Source organism: Tachypleus tridentatus, chromosome 12 (assembly GCF_004210375.1).
Source record: "Tachypleus tridentatus isolate NWPU-2018 chromosome 12, ASM421037v1, whole genome shotgun sequence".
NCBI lineage: Eukaryota > Metazoa > Arthropoda > Merostomata > Xiphosura > Limulidae > Tachypleus > Tachypleus tridentatus.
The window spans coordinates 82,887,116-82,910,350 of NC_134836.1; the positions used below are offsets into that span (position 1 = coordinate 82,887,116).

Sequence of the window (23,235 nt, forward strand, 5' to 3'; positions counted from 1 at the left end):
GCTATTGCGAAGTTGAGTCCTTTGTTAAGTAGATGTATCTCGTCTATGTTTAATTGTCGGTCGGATCTGTTAATTATGAGGTTAGTCAACGGTTTGTCGTTTTGGTGTCTTTTCTGTTGTTTGCATCTTAGTTTTTCTAGTTTTTTGTTGTGGCAGATCTTTTTGTCTCTGTCGTTCTTAGTATTGATTTGGTTTATGTTTCGTTGTATAAGTCCGTAAATCTCTGGTTTAATGCAGCATGCCAGTTGATGGTCTAGGTTCATTTTTTGTTTTTGTATGTCATGTAGTTCTTTGTATTTTGTGTTCAACATGGCTTTAAGTAGTTTTTTCTGTAAATTTTGGATAATGTTTGTGTATGTGTTAAACTTTTTCAAACATGTGGTCAGCTTCCGGTCAGTTACCTCTTTCTTTGTGAACCTGACGATGACCGAAGAATGTCGAAACGTTGTTCGCTCTTCTATGTAAAATATTTTCTCAACCCAAACGAGCCGTTTTTGCATATATATGACAGGAACAAAATAAAGCAAAAACAAAACAGATACATCGACACAAGTTATTATTAAAATATACCAAAACTAAGTACGCCCCCTAGTAGAATGCAAATATACAGCCGCTACATAACAAACCCTTACATAATTCGTTTAAGTACTTCAAGAAAATCTTGCACAACAAGTAACTCTACAAATCGCAAACTCATATGTACTTCTCCACACTCAGTATCTGTCAAAATTATTCTAAAAGGTCAACTTCTCCAAGCTAACGAATATGTCTAATCCTAAGAAGTGTATTAAAAACGGTATTTATAATTAATACATATTTCTGGTGAATTTCATCAATGAATTTTTTTATTATTATTATTATTACGATGTAAAAGAAAACTGCCAATAAATTCGTATTCATGTGAACATTCGGTATCTGCTCTCCGCTGGTTGAATAATTATCTGATGTGCACACAAACAGAAGACTGAGTACTCGAGCTTTGATTCATAGTCATTATGACAGTGTTAGCAACAATAAAATTGCATGCAAGTTATTTATGGTAAAAAAAACAAGAACAAAAGAACCACAGAAGAATGTAGCATATTATTTCGTTAATGCATACATATACGTATATGATAGACAATATTTGAAATGTTGTTGTACATGGCTGTTAAAGTTAGTAATATTAAACATAAACAACCACTGTGCAAACAGATAATACTGTACTTTACTATAATAAAACAAACTTATGTTAATTTAAGTCTAGCTCCTCATGTAGTGTTACAACTGAATGATGATTTGTTGACTTTTCATTGGATGCTTCTGGATTTTATGTGAACAGAAATGCCATTCTTTAATCTATTTTCCATGCATAATTGCTTCCACATTTAATCTCATATCAGCTTTCATTTTCGGGAGGGGGGGAATAACACAAACACCATGCCAATTGTGCTTCACACAATGTGTGTTCTTTTGCTGTCACAAATTAGATATTTATAACTCCCTTCCAAACATTTTTGTATAGATCTGATGACGTGTAAGTCCTTCTCACTATCAAATAAAGCGAAATGATATGAAAACAAAACGCTACAAGTGTTTGCGTATTAAAACTTTTATTAAAATAAAGTAGAGAACAACGTTTCGACCTTCTTAGGTCATCTTCAGGTTCACAAATATTAGTTATCTTGAAGATGACCTTAGATCGAAACGTTGTCCTCTACTTTATTTTAATAAAAGTTTTAATACCCATACCAGCCGTCTTGGGCTATATTTTTATTTCAAGATCGTTTCTCGTCATAGCTACAAGGCATAGAATACAGGTCAGTGTGTATGCTCAAATAGTAGGGTAAAACCCTGACTCGTAAGATGTAATTCACGTAACATTTTTTTCATTACCCAATAATGAAGTAAGAAACACATTAACAATGAAATAAATATAAACAAGTCGACGATGAGAGAGAAACTGGTCTTTATTGCATCTGAACCTCTCATGTCTAAAACAGACCTCAAACCCAACTATGATTGCACAACTAATTTACCTCGTGACCTGCAAAAAATAGAAGTGTCAACCCTTTTAACCTGGATGATATATGCTATAGCAATAGCCTCTAGACAAATGAGAGGCTACCTAGTAAAGAAAAAGCAAAACACTAATCATTAGAACAAGGTAATATCAGCTATTTTTCTTAACACTTGTTGCCGCCATTACAGCACAGAAACTAAACAAACGAACAAAAATCTTAATATTTCGATATAATCAAAACAAGAAAAAAAGTATAATATGCTCACACCATTTTCACCACTTAAGAATTCTTGGCATAATCTGGAAAGACTCAACACCTTTTTAAATTTTATTTATTTTTAAAACGGCTGGTATGAATAGAGAAAGCACTAATAGAGGAGCAAACAATGTTTCGACCTTCTTCGGTCATCGTCAGGTTTTCTACAAGTGGGTTTTCTCGTCATCTCGGACTTTTTAAATTTTGTTTAATCCAAGGTAAACCTTTTAAACCGTAGACACTGCTTTACAGAACTAGATATACAAAGGTGAAAAACCTAAAGCGCATTTTTTCAGTACAAAACCAGTCTAAATAAACTATTTATTAGCTCAATCTAACACTTGTCCTTGACACCATTACTAACAAAACGCTAAAATCTATAAAGCAAGCTCGAGTTTCCTGCCAGTAGATTCTGAAAGTCTATCAGGTAGTGAAGACTTCATATCTGGCTCCTGATGCTAAGAAATTCAGGCACACTGAATATTATTCGCCTTTCTAAAACAGGAGGGAACCTTCGATATCCGCGGCACTTGAAATTCTTTTAGAGATGATTAGAGTATTTTAACCTATGAAAAGTCCTCCCCCTCCTCTTATTAGCTATATTGTTTTGTGTCAGCAATACCAAGCATGAGGCGTGCATACATCCGATTCAGTTTTATTACTAATCAGGATCTCTACCAGCTAACCCTCAAAATGAATTTTTTTTTAAAGTGGTTTAATCTTGGAGATTTGGGGCGTGATCCATCGAAAGGGGTTGACCTCTTAAGTCCAAATCTGTAATTAGATCTAAAATCGGTAAAAAAAACAACAAAGCTTTAAGCTAAATGATTGTTCTTGTTAAAAAACAAACAAACAAGAAACTCGGTGCCGTTCTACGAGCCGCGTTTGAAAATTAGTACTTCTCACGAAACTATATATCACTGACAATAACTCTACCAGCATTCATTGTTGGAACAATGTGAGCAGGGTGAAATGCCTCTTTTCTCTCTCCGCTTAGTATACAACATTAGTGAAACTCAATTGAGATTACATAACTCTATTCTAAAGATTTAATACCTTCAGTTTGATCTTTATGTACAACTCAGGATTCAGTTTCTTGTTTACATCCGACAGTAGATACTGGACATGTTATCGGTTGCTATAAGATGGTTTGATTACGTCTTTCGCATGTTAAAAATGAAGACAGTGAAGTCCTGAACACGTAAACAAAACAGCCTAACATCTGAAGAAACTTTGTAGAATGGACGGAAACTGCCTGTTATGGAGACACAAGTGTGTAGAGGACGACGTTTCGAAAGTCTTCCACCTTTCATCTATCAAAGAATAGCCTAACATCTGTTGTACTTCATAAGACTGTCCAACCATCTTCTGTGGCCATAGTCTTTCCGAGTTGCGAATGTGTTCCTTGTCAGTTGCTAGTGTTGAAAGACTAATGACAGATACCTTTGAACAACAAGCCAACAAAAATGGTCAAGACTGTATTAAAGGATTGTTTTCTTTACCATTACGAATTTTTATCAACACCGTACACACTTCTTCCTGCTAAACTAAGCATTCTCTCATGCTCTTGTTGTTTTACGTTGTCTGGCAGACTAAATTATATGATAACATCTATACATTAATTAGGTTCAAGCAAATACTCAATACATTATATCAGTAGTTTTCACGAGCAAGTAAATGGAATGTTCAACAAATGCATGTGTTTGTGGAATGTCTAATAAAAAATATAATGTGACCAGTCAATGTATACGTTTCGATGTATTTGGATAAGTCTACTGTCATTGGTAAGATGTATAAATTGTGCACGTTTTAAAGACATAAGAAAAGGGACTTTTCCATCTATAGTTTATTATTACAGGCTATCCTCACTGTAAGTTGGAAAAATTTTAGTACAAGTTTTTAAGATTCGATTGAACTTTGGTGGTAGGGTTATCCTTGTAAAATTATAAAACTGTCATGTTTTAATTTTTTATAGAGTGACTTACAATGTCAACTTTATTTTTTATTGATATACCTCAGACATTAGTCTGTTTTTTATTTTGCTCATCATATAAATTTAAAGTTAATGTATTTCAGTTAAATTAGTACTAGTTTTAGACACTATCCCAGCTCTTTTTAGTTGGAGGAATCGATGAAACAAACCCGAATGATGGAGGTGCAAAAACGAGGTTCAAAAAATACTATAACTGTATATCTAAAAACGTATTTATTTTTATCATGAACTGTTTTCACCCGTAAAAAATAGCCTATCTTATTAATCATTCCCTAATCTGAAATACCATATGCACAACGAAATCTAGTATTATCCGACCTAGAAATACCAAGTATTAACGTTGTCGGGTATTGCCCGACCCCATTTGATCCATATTGAAATGTTTTTCAGCTTAGTTCAACTTTAAGGTTGCAAATTGTACTTAATATGTGGTTTTACACGTTCGGCTTACTTAATAATCCTTTATCAGTTTATGGATTACTTAATTACTCGTTTGTTTTTTAATTGCCGTTGCTATTACCACAGACAGATATTGGTAATAAAGTCAATGACTCATCATTTCAACCGACCGGTGGAAGTCACTGCCATAGAAAAGCTATTGACATCGATATAAAGCTTAACTAATCTCGCCTAATTAACCCTACTGTTTCACGTGATTTTTCACAAATCACGGGCCGATTGATACTACTAGTAGGAAAAAATGTCAGCATGCACGCGGAAATGTAAAACTATTGCACATTACCTACAACAATCTAATAAGGAGAATTACAACAGCTTTCAAACTTTATGCAATCGCTATAGGGACTTCCCGTTTAACTTACTGTTATCTGTGTCAGTTGCGTTACAGCAGTTTTAACTGCTACTTCTAAACACAATGTTTGAAATGGTACAGTTTGTTTAAAGTACAAAGTAGCAAGTGATTATGGTTTACACTTTACGATAATAATATGATTTTAACATGTGCACAAGTTAAATATCTCTAGATATAAATCATAGTAACACAAAAACATTTCTCGTATACTCACTTTGGACCCATTTCGTATTTTAATACGCTAGGTTCCAGAAAATATAAAAAAAACGATTTCTCCGCACTATGAAAGAACAAAATACAAGACTTCTAAACACGGTTAAACAAACATACATTCTATCTGCTTCACAGTAAATTACATTTGCACAGTTTTCCTTCCCTCGTACACGTGACCAATCACTGAGTTCTTATAGGACAGATAATATAGTAGTAGCCTAAGTAACGGTAACCTGGATTAAAATAATAGGCCATGGAAATGCTAAGTCTAAAACAAGACAGTCAAAAACTTGACCAACAGGTTTTGCGACAGATAAACAAAGTAGTTTCTAATGTTGATAAATGCGTATAGTCATGTACTGTAATTTGTTCAACTGTTTTGTTGAAATATCAAAAATACACTCAATACTTCTTTTAATTTTTATATAGTATATTTTAACATTTTTCATTTCAAGTTTGTGTTAGATACGGCTCTAACAGAAGTTGGGCGTGGTCATAATCATGACACACGTGTATCGCCACTTCCTCTTCACTAGTGTGCACATTAATGATAATCCAGTGAAACTATGCCTTTGTGTTTCTGACATGTACAACATTGCGAAATGTAAACTGTAGGTTTAAGTGCTATTTTCCAATAAAGATTAAATGAATACTTCTGATATCGTCGAACTAGGCAAACATATAAAAATAAATATATTAACTTTGTTTGTTTGTTTTGAATTTCGCGCAAAGCTACTCGAGGGTTATCTGCGCTAGCCATCTCTAATTTAGCAGTGTAAAACTAGAGGGATGGCAGTTAGTCATCACCACCCACCGCCAACTCTCTTACCAACGAATAGTGGCATTGACCGACACGTTACAACGCCCCCACAGCTGAAAGGGCGAGCATGTTTGGTGTGACGTGGATTCGAATTCGCGACCCTCAGATTACGAGTCGAGTGCCTTAACCACCTGGCCATGCAGGACCAAAATATATTAAGTGCCGAAAGAAACTTCTTATATCTCGTTGTCTGTATGTACAACGTCCACTGGAGAAGAAAAATTAAAATACCGTAGAATCCGTATGCTAAAAAGAATCGGTAACGAGGTATAATCTGGCCAATCCGTTAATACAATCTCAAGGCACAATTCCAATAATATGTTGTGTACAATGTCAAGTTTCTAAGACTTTATTTTACGCAGATACCTTTAAACTATCGCAAAGCATATTCCGTTGGTTATTTTATAAATTTTACAATTAAAGCTAGTAGTCTAGTCACAGCTTTATATCCCTGAAAGAGTTACAGCGTATTACTTAATAATACACCTGTAGCAGCAGTTTTCAACATAAATAAATTTTATTCAAAATTAGTTACCACAGTTCAACGTAAGATTACAAAGAAAACATTATTAAATGGGTATCATTACCATCAGGTAAATTCGTGCCGAGTGGTAATTTAAAAATAGATACATGACATTAATAGATACATGACATTACAAATGTGACGGACGCAGGACGAAAATTACACTCAACAGAAGTATATTGAGACTATCTTTTCCCTAAGAAAACTAGTAAACTTTCACTGATTGATTCTCAAAAATTGTACGTAACATAAATAGTTCTGTTAATACCTTTCTAGACAAAAAACTATAATGCAAATTTTCTATAACACAAATTATCCCACAAAAATCTATCTAATGATTATATAGTAACACACAACAGAATGAATGGGTTAAAAAAATGATCTGTTTACATTTTAGTCGTCATAAGATTTCCATACCACTCAATAAACAATTGGAAATTCTATTATTTCAATGTTTTTAACAATCACACTATATGCATAAAGTAGCTAACAACCCATAAACAGACATGCCAGAAACCAGTCATGAGAAAGAGTATGTGTACAATGCACTGCATCACCTTGGTAATACATTTTATTCACTGATACTATTGTGATGACCTAAATCCTTACAACCATTTTCTAATGAAATAATTACATTTAACAGCACAGCTGTTAGCGTTTTTAGAGCTATCTTAAACATCTTTCACATTACGCAAAGTCCAACAGATCCTTTCCATACCTGAGTATAAGATAAAATATCTCAGACAACAAATAACCTTTCCACTACTGGGATCTCTACTTTTCTTTCTTTTGCACTGGTTATCAAAACTACACTTTCTATTACTTAAAGAAATATCTGGAATTATAAATGGATATTATGAATTTCATATTTTCCATTCATTATAAACAGGACAAATATGTAAACAGGATTTGGAACCAAAATGTGTGCTTGAGGATGCGAGGTAAAAAAGCTCGACTTAATTATCTTGAATGTTGTATGTATACTGTATCCTACAGAATATAATAATGGAAGGAAATGCTCTCCCTTGTCTTCCCATAACCTTGCTGGCCATTAGTGATTTTTAAAATAGATAGTACAGTTGCTTGTACTAGCATAGCACTCACTCGTTGCCAAGGTGATCAACAGATTCATAAACAAAGATTCCTGTAATTCATGAAAGACTTCTGACAGCATTCTAATGTGATTAGCAGTTACTGGCTTTTCCCTCCTCTGTTCTCACTACACAAAACATTGAAACACATATAGATACAGAATAAGTGTCACAGCAAAATATTCCAAATATTTCTTACAAGTTTGCAAGAACTAATTAGAAATTCATGTGACAACATATTACTGAATGTCATTGATTTTAATGACTTTGAATTAAAAATATATAGAACAAGTAGTGAGAGCAGAAGAAAGAAAAGCCAACCTTTACGGTGGCTCAATAATCTACAGTACACTTCAGCCAGTAAAAGGTGAAATTTCACTCCATTTGTCAGTCCCTCAAACTTCAAAATGCTGGTACTCTTTCTAGAAAAGAACATGAAACCTTCGGATTAAGTACAGAAATGAGTAACAAAATGAACTGTCACATTTAGTTTACTAAAAACCTTAAACCCAGCATATCATACTTACTATATCATCATAAATAAAAATAGATCAAGGAAAGGAAATATTACATAGTTTTCAGACTTATCAAAACATTAACAAGCCAGTAAAAGCAGGTATTATCATTCACATATAAAAAACAGAATTTTAGTCTATATAACAAACAATGTTATACAAAGTACATTTTATTTGTAGCAGAATATAACTGCATTGTCATTTTACTCTTCAAAGTTTTGGTCAATACTTCCCAAAGTAAAATCTTCTCTAAACAGACCGAACAAACAAGATATTCAGAAGACAAGATATCTCAAGTATGAATCAGTTAATTACTTTCAGATTGCAGAAACTTTAGGTTAAATTTACATTTTTAATAAATATATACACCACTGACAAAATCTTAAGACCAATGAACATAAAGAAAAAATATGCATTTTGCATTGTTAGACTTAACCCCTTATTTGAGTAGAGCTTTGAAAGATAAATATAAGAAAAGGGAAGATAAAAATAAAACTTTTTAGCATTTAATAGGGAAAATGTGAATGCTATGAAATGAGCCTAAATACTAGCTGGGAATAACTGCAAACATTTGCTTTGGCATGGTCGATATAAGTGTTTGCAGAAGGCTGGCTGGAATGTTATTCCAAGTGGTGAAGATAGCTACACGAAGATCATGCATTGTTTGGAAATGATGTCCATTTGTATAGACTTCTCTTGCCATCCATCCCAAACATTTTCAAAGGGGTTCAGTTCAGACCAACACGATGGATGGGTCCAAAAGAATCACGTTATTCGCCATGAAAAAGTCCTTTGTCCTGCAGGCATTGTGGATTGCAGCGTTGTCCTGCTGAAAGATCCAGTCATTTCCATACAAGCGAGAGCCTTCAGTCAATAAGGATGCTCTTTCCAACATGCCAATGTAGCCAGCTGCTGTTTGATGCCCCTGTATAACCTGAAGCTTCATTGTTCCATACAAGGAGAAAGCACCCAAGATCATGATGAAACCTCCTCCACTGTGTCGTGTAGAAAATTTCTCCAGTGGGACATCCTTATCATGCCAGTAATGTTGGAAACCATCTGGACCACCCAGGTTAAATTTTTTCTCATCAGAGAACAAAATCTTCTCCCACTTTTCTACGTCGCATGTTTGGTGCTTCTCAGCAAAGTTTAACCAAGCTGTTTTGTGGTGTGGAAGGAGGCGTGGCCTTTGGAGACATTAACGGTTTTCAACGATTGGCTGGTGTCTTGTCGAACAACCTGTCGAATCCTCCTGCTCAATGCTGGCAAAATTTTCTTGGGCCGACCAATTGAAATTCTCATTCCGTATCCCTTAGGATCTTTTAAGTAATTTGCAACAGCAGTTTTACTATGCCCAATCTCACCAGTGATGGCACATTGAGAGAGACCTTGCTTTTGCAGCTCAACAATTCTGCCACATTCAAATTCTGTAAACCTTTTAGCCTTTGCCTTGTTTTCACCCAATGTAACACAGGAGATGTCAGTTGGAGATGTTGACAATGCTAATGCTTGAACACAAATGACTAAATTTCGTTACGTGTTTAACGATTAATGCTTCGTTTCAGTATGGTCTTAAACTTTTGACCAGCTGGTATTTAGGCTAATTTCATAGTGTTCACATTTTCCCCATTAAATACTAAAAATGTTTTTTATTTTTATTTTCCCTTTTCTTATTTTCATCTTTCAAAGCTCTACTCAAATAAATGGTTGAGCATAACAACGCAAAATGCATATTTTTTCTTTATGTTCATTGGCTTTAAGGTTTTGGCCAACAGTGTATATATTTTGTTTTTCATGTTTATTAAAAATCATGGCTCACCTGCAAAAAACAGAATGCTATGACAGCTGTTCATCCAGCTTTCACGTTGCTAACATTTTGTCGTTTGAGGCACCAATACTGGCTGACTTGGAGTCACTTTCTTGTCATGATTCGTAAATACTGAAGAGCATTCCTGGCTGCATTTTCTTTGGCTTCATCTGAGGAGTTCCCAACTCCAAAACAAACTGCTGCTGGAAGGGATCCAAGATGAACTAGACACTGATAATTGCCTGAAATGAAATACAGGTAGCATCAGATAATATGATCTGCCATTAAAGAAACAAAATAGCAGAAAGCTTACTTTTGGAGAAACTTCTATGAATATGACAATATTGAGATCAGAAAATTATACTTTTTTACATTTTGAACTTAAGTTTTAACTTTTTTGTGACAAATTTTTGAATTGTTGGTTGTTTGGCATTTATCACCACAAAGCAACTAGGCTATCCACACCACACATCTGGTAAAAAAATAAAAGTAAAATTATTAAAATATGTAAATAGGAATCATGTTAAAACAAAACAAAGTTCAATTTTTTAATTAAAAACATAACTAGAATTAAAAAAGGCCAATAGCTCTTAAAAAGTTTAAAAACACAACTGAGGTGGACAGTGTCACCATTGCAAATGACACTGTCCAATATCAAGGGTGAACTCATGGTAAAAATATGTCTAAAATGGTGCCATTGTTCATGGTTGTAATGACAACATGACAGCAAAATGTGGGTTACTGTGATTTAACTGTCACACATACCACACAGTGGTGCATCAGTCCCAGATAAAAGAAAATGATGAATTAAAAAACTGTGACTAATTCGTAGCCTGTATAGGACAACTTCTTTCTTCCAATTCTTATGAAAGCAAAACAGCCAAAGTCTATATCAAATGCCAACTGGCATGGAGCTGAGCTTTAAACATGGGAATGGCCATGATAGCAGCAGAGCAAACAGACTTAGCTGTGGTGTCAGGAAGCTTGTTCCTGCAAATACCAACATGGCTTGGTATCCAGAAGAACTGGACAAAAACAAATGATAAAGAGAAATGAGCCAGTTTGTTTTGAATATCAATGAGAACAGAGTGAGAACTAACATGAAGTGAATGCAGGGCCAATAGAGTGAAGCAAATTGGTATAAATAGTACAGTTCCAGTACTAGATAGCTTCTACATGATCCAGAGCAGGAGAAATGGCATACAGTTTGGCAGTGAATACAGAAACTGTAGAGGGGATCCTGTGTGCAACCAGCAAACTACAACAAACCATGGCAGAGCCAACAGATTTACCTGATTTTGATCCCTCCATATAAATGGGAATGGAATGATGGTTCAAAAGACGGTCAGTAAACAGAAGATGGTACTTCCAATCGGAAATATCCACCTTCTTCAAATGGCTCAAAGAAAGGTCACATTTGAGGATAGTAATAAGCCATGGTGGGATGGGCTGACCAGTGGGAGACAGCATTGTCATCCAAGGACAGGCCCACTTCAGCCAACTGCACCAGGATACGAAGGCCAAAAGGGGAAATGGCAGACTGTCTATTCCAAAAAAGTATGGCCCACTGAGAAAGGAAAATACAACCCCAGGTGGGATAGTGAGGTAAGGATTGAAGTTTTCAAGCATACAGTACAGACAGTTGTAAATGGCAGAGATGTAGAGGAGGTTCATGAGAATCAGTGTACAAACTCTGGACTGGAGAGGTGCAGAAAGTCCCTGTACAGAACTGAAGTCCCTGATAGTGAACAGGGTCCAACATATTCAAGGCTGAATTACTGACAGAGTCACAGACCACAGATCCATAATACAATTTCAATCGTTTGAAGGCACAATAGATTTTAAACATAGAACATCGATGCACTCCCCAAGAGATGGAAGAGAGGACACACAGGATGTTCAGTGCCCTTGTACACTGGACTGAAGTCCCTGATAGTGAACAGGGTCCAACATGTTCAAGGCTGAAGTACTGACAGAGTCACAGACCATAGATCCATAATCCAATTTCAATCGAATAAAGGCACAATAGATTTTAAGCATAGAACATTGATGCACTCCCCAAGAGATGGGAGAGAGGACACAGAGGATGTTCAGTGCTCTTGTACACTGGACATGTAGCTGCTTGATGTGTGTAATAAAAGCAAGCTTACGGTAAAAAAATAAGCCTTAAGAACTTTGCCTCAGGCACCACAAGAAGTAAAACTTCTCCAAGACAGTTTTATAGCAAGAAAAGGTAAAACCATTTGCTGCAGTCCACTTCAGTAAATGATAGAGGGCAGTCTGCAGCTGCTACTCAATAAATCTCACACTCGATGACTGATACAAGATGTGGAAGTCATTAACATAAAGACTGCTTACAACTGCAGGGGAGAGTTGTCCACTGATGGCATTAATCTTTATAATGAAAAGTGTGACACTCAAGACACAGCCCAGAGGGGATCCAAATTACCGTGGGAAAGTGTCAAACCCACATGGACTTGAAATTGCCAATCCACTAAAATTTTTAAGAAAAATGAGCAAATGGCAATGCAACCTGTAAGAGTGGAGGTCTTGCAGGATACCATACCTCCACATAATATCATAAGTTCTCTCAAGGTAAAAAACAAAACAAACAGAAATAAGATGTATTCGCTTGAGAAAGGCTTCCCTTATTGATGATTCAAGTCAAATCATGTGGTCCACTATAGAATGCTTTCATCAGTATCCACATTAGGTGGGCGAGAGGAGGTTGTTTGATTTAAGGAAGCAAAGAAGATGAGCATTAGCCACCCTCTTCAAAACCTTACAGAGACAGCTAGTCAATGATATCAAAGATTAGTTTGAAAAAAATCTTGGGATCCTTCTGAGGCTTAGAAAAAGGGAGGACAATAGCATGACATTAAGCATCAGGAAAAACATTCTTCTGACAAATCCAGTTAAAAACCAGAAAAACAGCAACAGAGGCAGAAGAGAGATAGCAAAGCATCTTGTAGCAATTATCATGAGGTCCATCTGATGTACTGCCAGACTGATGAAGGGCCAGTTTATGTGCTACCAGTATGAAGGGGTGATTATTATATTCACAGAGACAATCAGTTAGAAAGGAAAGAGCTGATTGCACTGCCCAAGTCTTGATGGCTAAGAAGATGAGGGATGAAGTAAAAGTACTAGATACATGAGAAAAGCTTTTACTGAGAGTGTCAGTGATGCTCTATGCATCAGCAAATGTCCTGGTCATCTGAGAGCAAGATTGAAAGGTGGCAGATATATACTGACCTCTGACCTTCCGCATCTTGTCCCATATGACTTTAGAACTGGTGGTAGAAGAGATGACAGTTGTAAACATAATCTAATATTCCTTCTGGTTTTGACATCTTATCTGCTGAGCATGTGCATAGACCTAATGGAAAGTGATGTGGTTTGAAAGTATGGAATATAATAAGAAAGATACCCCAGGCCCATTTTTGAGCCTTCCATGACACGTGTCAGGCAGGATTCCATGAATGAGAATACCGCTGGAAATGTGTCGAGGTTTTAGAAACAGAGTGAGCAGCTGCTTGGACAATACAGTCAGTTACTGTACAGCAGGTTTCAGAAATAATTGCTGTAAGGAAAGACACATAGAATGGTAAGAATCAATCAGTGTTTTGATATCATCCAAATCAGAATGGAAACCTCAACAGTACCACTGTATTAAAATGGCCATTTTTACTTATGTGAAGGAGAATTGGACAGACAGCCCCTCTGTTTCTGATCATCTCATTTCTCTTTACTAGAAAGTCTATCAACCTCCATAGATCTTACTCTGGGTTGAGTGGGCAGGTCTGTGTTAGCAGATGAAGACTCCAGTGACAAAGGGCATGAACGAATAATTATTCTGCATCTCAGGGGCTGGAGAAGAAGGACCTATGGAAACACCATAAGCTGAAGCTAAAAGAAGTGGATCCAGGGAGCCATTGGAAGGAATGGAGAAGATAGAGATAGGTGTTGACTTGTCAACTCTCTTAACCATGGAGGGTAAAAGCTTCTTCACATGGTTTGGAAACTACTCTGTTGAAGATACAGAGAAATCTTTCTGCACTCCCACTTAACAGTGGAATGAAGTGCAGCAGCAGCAGCACACATTTGAAGTAAAATAGTGGACAGTAACTGTCGAGCCTTGGGGTAAGAAATGTTGTGAACCATTTTTAAACTCTTCACCTCTTTTTCCTCCACCCACCTAGGTCAAGAACGAAAGTATGAAGAGTGAGAATCACTACAATTAGCACAATGAGGATCCATTTTGCATTCACAGGCATCATGGTTCTTACCACTGCAATGAGCACACATCAAGGAACCACAACATGATGTCTGCAAGTAACCGAACCACTGACACTGGAAACATCTCAGAGAGTTTTGAATATATGGCAGAGCCTTGTAATTTACATAACCCACCTTGATGGTGGCAGGTGAATGTGGTGATACAAATGTCAAAATTAGGACACTAGTTGGCTTCATAATTCCATCTTTGCAAGTGGAGATATGCCTCACTGCAGAAACTTCTTGGGTAGAGAAACCAGTGAGGATTTCTGACTCAGAGATGTTCTTCAAATCCTCCTCAACGATAACTCCTCATGCCAAATTCAAAGTAGCACAGGGAATAACCTCAATGGGTATATCCCCAAAGGCCTTCGAATGCAAGAGTTCACTCTGTTTCAGAATGGATGTTTCCACCAAGATGTCCCCAGAACATAGCTTTTTGACTGACTTAGAAGAGTCAGCAAGCCCCTCTACTCCCTTCTGAATAAAAAAGGGAGACTTTGCCATAAAGATTTGTCCAGTAAAGAATGTAATATGAGAAAATGAGGTACAGGTGTTGAAGATTGCTGTTCAGAATCTTCAAGACATGATCATTTAGTTATAGTCTGTTGTTTTTTGTTTATTTTGTTTGGGGGGTCCATAATAAAGAAAGAATATTTTGGTGCCCACTGACCTTACCTCCCATGGAGCCCAATGAGGGAATGCACTACAATGCCAAACAAGGACACTACAGCAATGTCAGGGTTTCATGAGCGCCATAACAAAATGCCAACATCAGATACAAATATCCACAACATCCATTAGGAATGTTAAACACTAGCATTTGGTTGACCCTAGCCCAAGTGGACCAGCTGATTGACCTTGGGGGCCACCCATATACAGGAATTCAAGGTCAAAGTGATGTGTTATGGTTGGATCCCTCAACCACCAGGATCCTCTTCTCCCCTTCACAGGTGACCATGCATGGCAAAAATGTGGGTGGATGTTTAGATCCCAGAGAAGGTAAACTAAAAATACAGAACCTTCTCTGGGAGGTCCCCTCACCACATACAGGAATCCACACCAAAGGGATAAACTTTTGAAAATGAAAAAAAAACAACAACTTATAAAATATATGAAAGATTCAATGTTTTAAATATTTACAGAACTAACTAAAGGCAATGCCTTCAAGTATAACTTTTGTTCCAGAGACTTCACAAATTCTTTGTTATATGCAATTATATTTCCTGTGCTACTCTTTTGTATAATGGTCTTGAACAACCAAGTAAAAATCATCAAATAATTACAACCAATCAAGCAGATATCACCTGGTTACATTTGTAAATGTTTTACCTTTTAGTACCAAATAGAAAGTAAAGTTCAATAAGCACAATTTTCATATACCATACCTGAAAAAAATATTTTTAAGTTGGAGAAAAAGCCAACAAAATTCCACCTTAAACATAATTCATATAACAATGAATGTGTTATAAAACTTTAAAAGATTTTCATATGAGTATAAAAAATACTTTATTGAAATGTACATGAATGTATGCATGTATGTATGTATGTCAGCTGGTAAAACAACAGGCAGATATTTTACTAGTACTGAAAGAGAAATTAATGAAAAATAAAAATATTTTTACAATCTATGCCTTCTTACATTTACCTTTGTAATTTTAGTCTTTAATTATTTATAAAGTTAAAAACTATCTAAATATAAATAATCATATTTTAACAAGTGCATGCATAATTTATTTGAAAGAAAACTATCCACAAAGAGCAACTTACCATACAAAAATTCTAGTGTTAATTAAAATTACTCTAGTACATTATGAAAGCTAAAGTAAATAATTTGGGGACGAAAAAGCTATCAAATACATGTGATTTGAAAAGATGTACATATTGTAGATATTGTGACAAGTCAGGTGTTTGTGCTGTGTATATAATCATTCACTTCCTGTACTACACCTTTACACTAGGATAAATGCATTTATATACCACACATCAGGTCTTATTGTTTTCTCAAACATTCTAATAAAAGTAAATAATACATATCCAAGCATGAGAAAGCAATTTTAACACAGTACAAGTTTAGTGTAAAGTGTCAGTATTTCTTCAAACATTAATAACTGTCTTTCAACGTGAACCTCACCTGATCCACAATATACAATTTGTGTATTTACTATTGATGAATGTTTTTAATATTCTGATTGAGCTTGTTAATGAACATAGAGATAAGATCTCTCACAATAACAGCAAAAACTGAGAAAAACAGATTTTTGGTAGTTGTTTTGTATTTTTTTAATTACCTATTATTAAAAGAATTATTATTCTAGGTTGTTATATTACCTGTTTCAGTAATGTACAATATATTTTACCCTGTTCATAATACTAGTGAAATAGTAAAGAATAAAAATGAAGTCAAATGATTCACAAAATACTTGTTAATTTCTTACACTGGTTAGCCATTAAATAAAATAGTTCATCACTGAATTAAATTATTCAAGGTAACTCTTGAAAAATTAATGATCTCTAAGTAAGAAATGTTTTGTAATTGAAAATATTACTTAAAAAAATGTAATATTTATTATAATAAATTGTAAAAAATTTTCAGTTGTATGTCTATATTTCTTATATTTTAGTTTATTTATGCAAATGGACACACCATCCAATAAAAGTTATTACTGATGCATTTCATCAAAAATATTTTTGCAATACATTTGGAATAACCCTATGGAGAGTAGGTAATTCAAGGATGGGAAAATTAAATTTCCATCTTTTATCAAAAATGGTTAAATGAGCACTTCTACAAAATAAATGTCCATATATGGATAATCAGCATAAGAATCATTGTTACTGCTTTTTTTTATTGTAAGTTTCTTAAGATATACTGTATATGGAATGAAGTTTAAGTTATTTATTGAAATTATATATAATCAATATATCAGAAAGTACAGTTAAATTAATTGGGACTTAAACTTTTGAAAACATATATATATATAAATAGAACACATACAAATTAGTCATATTTGAAGAGAAATTAGCACCCACTAGAATTCCCACCATTTGTTTATAGACCTGTTGATTAAAAGTTATGTAACTGTTATAAAAGGAAGAGTACAGTTTTTGTATTGGATCTTAAAGTTATATTTTGTAATACCCACTTCTGCATCAATAAAGTTATCAAATAGATTATTAACTACTTTAACAACGTCTTTTAAAATTATTATAGTATATAATGTGGCAAAATCATAGGTGGTGACAGAATTTAATGTTTCAAAATAATCTAAATTGTTCAGACATTCTATAACTGGATGATTATTTTTTTATAATTCAAAAAATTTTCTAAACTTTTCTTCAGTAACACTGTTCACATTTCTGCACAAAATATTTTTAATTTTGCTCTGTGATTAGAACAAATTTTCACTGAAATCAAAGTTAAAAAAATCAAATTTTTAAAGTAATCCCCTCTTTAATATTGAATTACTATACCATTATTTCTTGAAATATATGCATGCTTTTTCCAAAAATATAAAAAGTCTATTTAGCTCCTTTCTATAAAACCTGAAATTCTCCTGTATTAAATAATATATAAAAATATACTTGAATAATTCCACAAAAAATAAGAAATTACTGAAATTACATGTAGAAGAAATCACTTATGATCTATCACAACCATTTTAAATTTTACAAACTTATACTTCTTACAAAAAAACTAAGGATGTACAAATTACATTTTTTGGCCAGTACTTAATACTAAAAGAACATTGATCTATACTAACAACTTGGAGTTCGTGTATAGGCTGAGGCTGGTACCTGTTCCAGTCTTTCAAGAATAATTAATTAAAGAAGGTTGAGATCCTTTGATATTGTGAAATGTCAATAAGAGCATAATTCTCTAAGTAGCAAAAGTTGCCAATACTTATCTGAGTCCACTTCCAAGCTCAGTATCAAGAGGGCATCTCTGCTCTGTTTCTCTCCTTACATAAAATAACTTAGTGAGCACTTCAAAATAACCATTGTTTCAATAACAAGTATTTTTTTAATAAAAGAACAGCATTCTAGAACAGATATACTAGTACATGATTAAAAAACACACAAATCACAAAATTAATGAGTACTGCTAATTAAAGAATTTAAAATCTACTTGTTAAAACATAAATGTACTTTAGTTACAATTCTCCCCTTCATACTACTTCACTTGTTATTTAACTCTTTCACTATGATGTAATTACAACTTAATCTATTTATGACAGTATAAATCTGTAATATTCTTGTAAATTAACTTTTTAGCAGATGGTTATTTTCCAATGAAACAATAATTTTCACTTACAACTTTCCAACTTATGTTAAAACATTTAGTTCATTGGATTTATTCAGTCCATTTTCTAGTTGATGATACAGGAGCATAATGTAGGATGTTGTAGTTTAAATTTTATTATTAAAATTTAATTAGTATCTAGAGTACTTTAAATTTCCTCTTGACAAAAATATTTCCTTAAAATGTTATTGACTTCCTCTAAACATATGATTATCTTACATTTTAACAATTGTCAGCAAATTGTTCAGGACCTTTTTCAAGTTTTCTATCTATATTATACTGTGCTTTGGAAAGTGTTGCTACAGTAATAAACGACGGTGACAGTTTCAAGTTAATAAATACTCAAAACCCAAACAAATTAAAACATTTACAATTATACAAAGTGAATTCTTGTTCAAAAATAATCCACTATTTTGTTTGCAAAATTCAGAAATCAAACAAAATATTCCACTTAGTGTATATCTCTTAAATGCATTACTATACTATTAATATTAAATATATTATCAAAAAAGTGAATACATGTGAAAAGAATCACAAATACCAATGCATACCATCAAAACTTTTTTCTTCGAGCATCCAATAATTAGTCTCAAAGTTTTGTTCATCAGCAATATCTTGTAAAAGACCAATGAAATCAGTAGTGGGTTTATTCAAATCAGTCATATGTAAGGAGTACAATATCTCTCCATCTGATGACTGCAAACCATGGATAAAGTTTAGCACATTTTGACTGTAGTCAGGTGTTGGCAAATGTAGTTTCTTTGTCTTTTGCTTATAGTGATTCTGTATCTGAAACAAAAGTTTTCTTTAACAAACACAATCTTCCATTTAAAAATGTGCAGTAAAATTAGAGATCTTTATTAAATATTGACCAAACTGCCATTGGATAAAACAAGTTACATTTTACTGCTGTCTGATACTATAATACCAGATCATACTTATTTAATATTACTCATTGGAAGGAAATAGCAACAAAAATCTTTATTTCCCCAATAGATTTATGCTATTTCTGGGTAATAAGTTCTTTAAAGGCTATGACGAAAAAAATACTGTGATTCAATAAAATAAATTGTGATATCCCTAAAACGTTTTGGACATTTTTGTTATTAATTACTAAATGAACAATACCTGATAAGGAAAATTTCATGGAAAAAAGCAGTCAGTGACCTTTTACATATACACTTGCTCAGAAAGTGTTAAAGGACAGCACATATTACTGAAGTACTTTTTAGGCTACATCTATTTTGAAGTAAGATTACTAGATTTTCCAATGCTGTTTCACATGACAGTTTAAGATGAGTAAAACATGGCTCTAGAACTAAATTATTGTGATAATTATATTTAATTTTAGAATCTTAAACTCATATCACATTCAAAAGCTGAATTTCATACAAAACATACACCTAGTATAATTTGGTTCTAACTGGAACATTTCTGCAGTAAGTGATAAAGTTTGATAGCTCAATGTTATCAACACCATCACTTCAATCAAATCCTCTCTGACCCTTCTCCTCTCCAGCAAAAAGTTGAGATTTTACTTTCTCCTAATAGAACAATCCGACCATCCCAGGTGTTACCCTAGTATATCTTTCACAATTCAATGTCCTTGACAAAGGGAGCCCCAAACTGTACACTGTACTCTAATGAGGCCTTAAAAGTAATCTATATAGTAAAACAATAATATCCCTTGTTTTGTATTCAACATTTCTATAGATGCTATCCAAAATACTATTAACCATATTTATATAGCTACAATGCACTGTTCAGATGATTTTCATGATTTTTCAATCAAAACACTAAAATTGTTTTCTTCAACCACAGTATTTAATGTATTCCCAATTTAAATTGTAATAATAATTTGAACTGTAAAAACCTACATGCATCATCTTACATTTTGGATATTTAAACATCTGCCATGTATTGGCTCAATGCATCAAATGATCTAAACTTCCCTGTAAATATGAATCATCTTTAATACAATTAGTCACCCAAAAACTGTTATCTGCAAAGTTCAAACTTTTGTTAGTCATTCTAAAGCCAGTATCATGAATATAAATCATAAACAACATAGGATCCAGTACAGAACCCCAAGACACACCACTTGTAACTGTGATCCAGTCAGATCTAACTACATTTATTACTACTCTTCAGCCAACTTCCTTTCAATATAATAACATTACACCCACCCACAGATATAATTTATGTAACAAATCTTTTGTGAGGAACCTTATCAAATGCTTTCTGTAAAGCAAGGCAAACCAATCCACAGTATTTCTTTTTATCAATTCTTGTAATATCTTCACAGAATGTCAAAACTTGATTAAACAAGACTTTCTTATAATGGCTTTTTGACACTGTATCAAACTGTTTAAAGTGACTCTACAATGCATCTTTAATCACACTCTCCAAAATCTTTTCAACTATTGATGTAAGGCCAACTGACCTGGACAATGTTTATCATTTCCTTTAAATACTGGGCTAACATTAGCCAACTTCCAATCTCCTAATACTTTTCTGGCCTGCCATGACCAGATAGTTAGTGTGCTTGACTGGTTATCTAATGGTTGAGGGATCAAATTCTCATCACACCAATCATGCTCATCCTATCAGCTGTTGGGGTGTGACAGTCACTCTCACTATTCACTGGTAAAAGAGTAGCCCAAAAATTGGCAGTGGGTGGTGATGACTGATTCCCTTTCCTCTACTATTACACTATTAAATTAGGGAATGGCTAATGCAGAAAGCCCTTAAGCAGATTTGTGCAAAATTTGAAAGACAAATAACCAAACTAATGCTTCTCCACTACTCAATGTCCTATAAAAAAAAAACCACTAACATAAAATCTACTAAGTTCCTTTCAAACTTTAGGATAAAAATTGTCTGGTTCAGGGAATTTATCAATTTTGAGGTTTTCCAACTCTTCACTTATAGTTTCAGAACATAAAATAATATACTTTACATCAGCATTTTCCCCACACATTAAGTGCTCTAGTTGAGCCATGATACTTATATCTTCCTCTGTACAAACTGAAAATAACATATTTAATAAGTTTACAGTCTCATAATTTTCTGAGATCAACTCCCTATTATCATTTTTAAGAGGCCCAGTCTCTATCCTAACAATTTGTCTATCCATCATGTACTTAAATAAATCCTTATTGTTCGATCTAATTCCCTCAGTTAACCCTCTTTTATATACAGTTTTGTCCTTTATACTAGCTCTCTTGATTTTCTATAGTCCACCAAATCTTTATTATTTCCAATTAGTTTAAATTTCTTGAATTTATCATCTTTATTCCTAATATGATCTCTTAAACCTTTACTAAACTATACTGGCTTATTCTTTTCTGCTGTCCTTTTTTTTTTTTTGGTTAGGGAATACGTATGTTCTGTATACATATGAATTTTTCCTAAAATGCCTTCCACATCTGTTCAAGAATACCTCCCAATACTTTAGTCCAATCCACAGATGCCATATCATGTTTCATTCCATCAAATGTGGGCATTTTTCTTTTTTAAAACATCAGTAACATTGTTAAAATAGTGCCCTATACATAATTAATTTATCAAAAAAAAAGACCAAGATGCACAAACTTCTTTCACATTTTAGCTTGGTGAAATGAAACAAAACTCTTGGTCAAAGAAACCCTTTTTATTAAACAAAATTTCCTTTTGTTGATAGGTAATATACAATGTTAGATGTGTCCTGAAATCTAGAGGGAACACGTTCTTTTATAAATATGTAGACACTTAACTATACCCCTCACATATTCCATATCACAGCACATAGATGTAAATTTGTTAAAAACAAATTAATACTTTTTTCTACCATGCTGTTTTTAGGTAGTCAGGTGACATTTTGACTCTTAATAGCTAGTCATATTAACTTCACCTGTGTATACATAGATTCATTTTATTTAGTTAACTTTCAATTCAGCCACTTGTTCTCTGGCATAAGGTAACATAAGAGTAATCATTTCATTTGGAACATCAATCTGTGGAATATGAAAAGCAATATTATTATTTTAATTATAATGTTTTATTTTGTTTTTGTATTTTGCAGTCATTCAAACAATTAATTATAAGCAGACAACATGTTTTTTCATGTCACATACACAACTTAATACCTACCTTCAAGAATTACCCTGGAAAGACAAAAGCTAATGAAAGTTCTTGCAACTTGCACACTTACAAGCAAATAATCAATGAACTTGTCATGACCATGATTAATAATGAAGATCACTCTACATTTGTATGTTTTCATACATCTAGAATTCACCATTACTTTGATATCACAATTAAAAATATATATTAGTTTTCTAAGTTTAGAAATGTTATTTTTTTCAGTCCTGTTATATACAAAGTATATATTAGAAAGTATCTATAAATTATAAAATATTGTTTGCATACTCTATCCACAACTGTCCATGGTAAAGTAACCAACACATAAAGCCCAAGAACTTAAAGAAAGTAAATAATACATTATAATATATCAATCAAACTCCTACATCTAGTTACCATCATGCCTTTTGTACAACAACAGGGCTCACAGGCCAGTCAGGAAACAACAGACATTACTAGTACAGGTGACATTCATATCATCAACTTTCATGAACAATGACT

At 33.7% G+C, this 23,235-nt stretch overlaps 2 protein-coding genes across 12 annotated transcripts in view; both read right to left on the reverse strand.

Annotated features, from left to right (window-relative positions):
- The window catches only part of LOC143233830 (lysosomal membrane ascorbate-dependent ferrireductase CYB561A3-like), a 50,271-nt gene extending 44,801 nt beyond the window's left edge, over positions 1-5,470 (reverse strand). The window contains exons 1-2 of one of the 2 annotated variants that reach the window (XM_076470565.1): positions 5,277-5,470; positions 3,315-3,701 (exon numbers count right to left, since the gene is read on the reverse strand). Coding sequence is in view for 1 of the 2 variants with exons in the window: in XM_076470564.1 (XP_076326679.1) it covers positions 5,277-5,287 (11 nt within the window). In the remaining variant the exon portion in view is untranslated. The remainder of the gene's footprint in view (positions 1-3,314; positions 3,702-5,276) is intronic. The other variant, XM_076470564.1, reaches the window with a different exon arrangement.
- Positions 5,471-6,593: 1,123 nt separating this feature from the next.
- LOC143233828 (protein Loquacious-like) overlaps positions 6,594-23,235 on the reverse strand; it is a 46,426-nt gene continuing 29,784 nt past the window's right edge. For 8 of the 10 annotated variants that reach the window (XM_076470558.1, XM_076470556.1, XM_076470560.1 and 5 more), the window contains 3 exons: positions 19,164-19,401; positions 10,044-10,273; positions 6,594-8,131 (listed from right to left, as the gene is read on the reverse strand). In XM_076470558.1, the coding sequence (XP_076326673.1) occupies positions 10,137-10,273; positions 19,164-19,401 (375 nt within the window). In that variant the 3' untranslated portion in view covers positions 6,594-8,131; positions 10,044-10,136. Of the gene's footprint in view, positions 8,132-10,043; positions 10,274-18,073; positions 18,272-19,163; positions 19,402-23,235 lie in introns of those variants that run through there. The other 2 variants (XM_076470563.1, XM_076470562.1) reach the window with 2 other exon arrangements.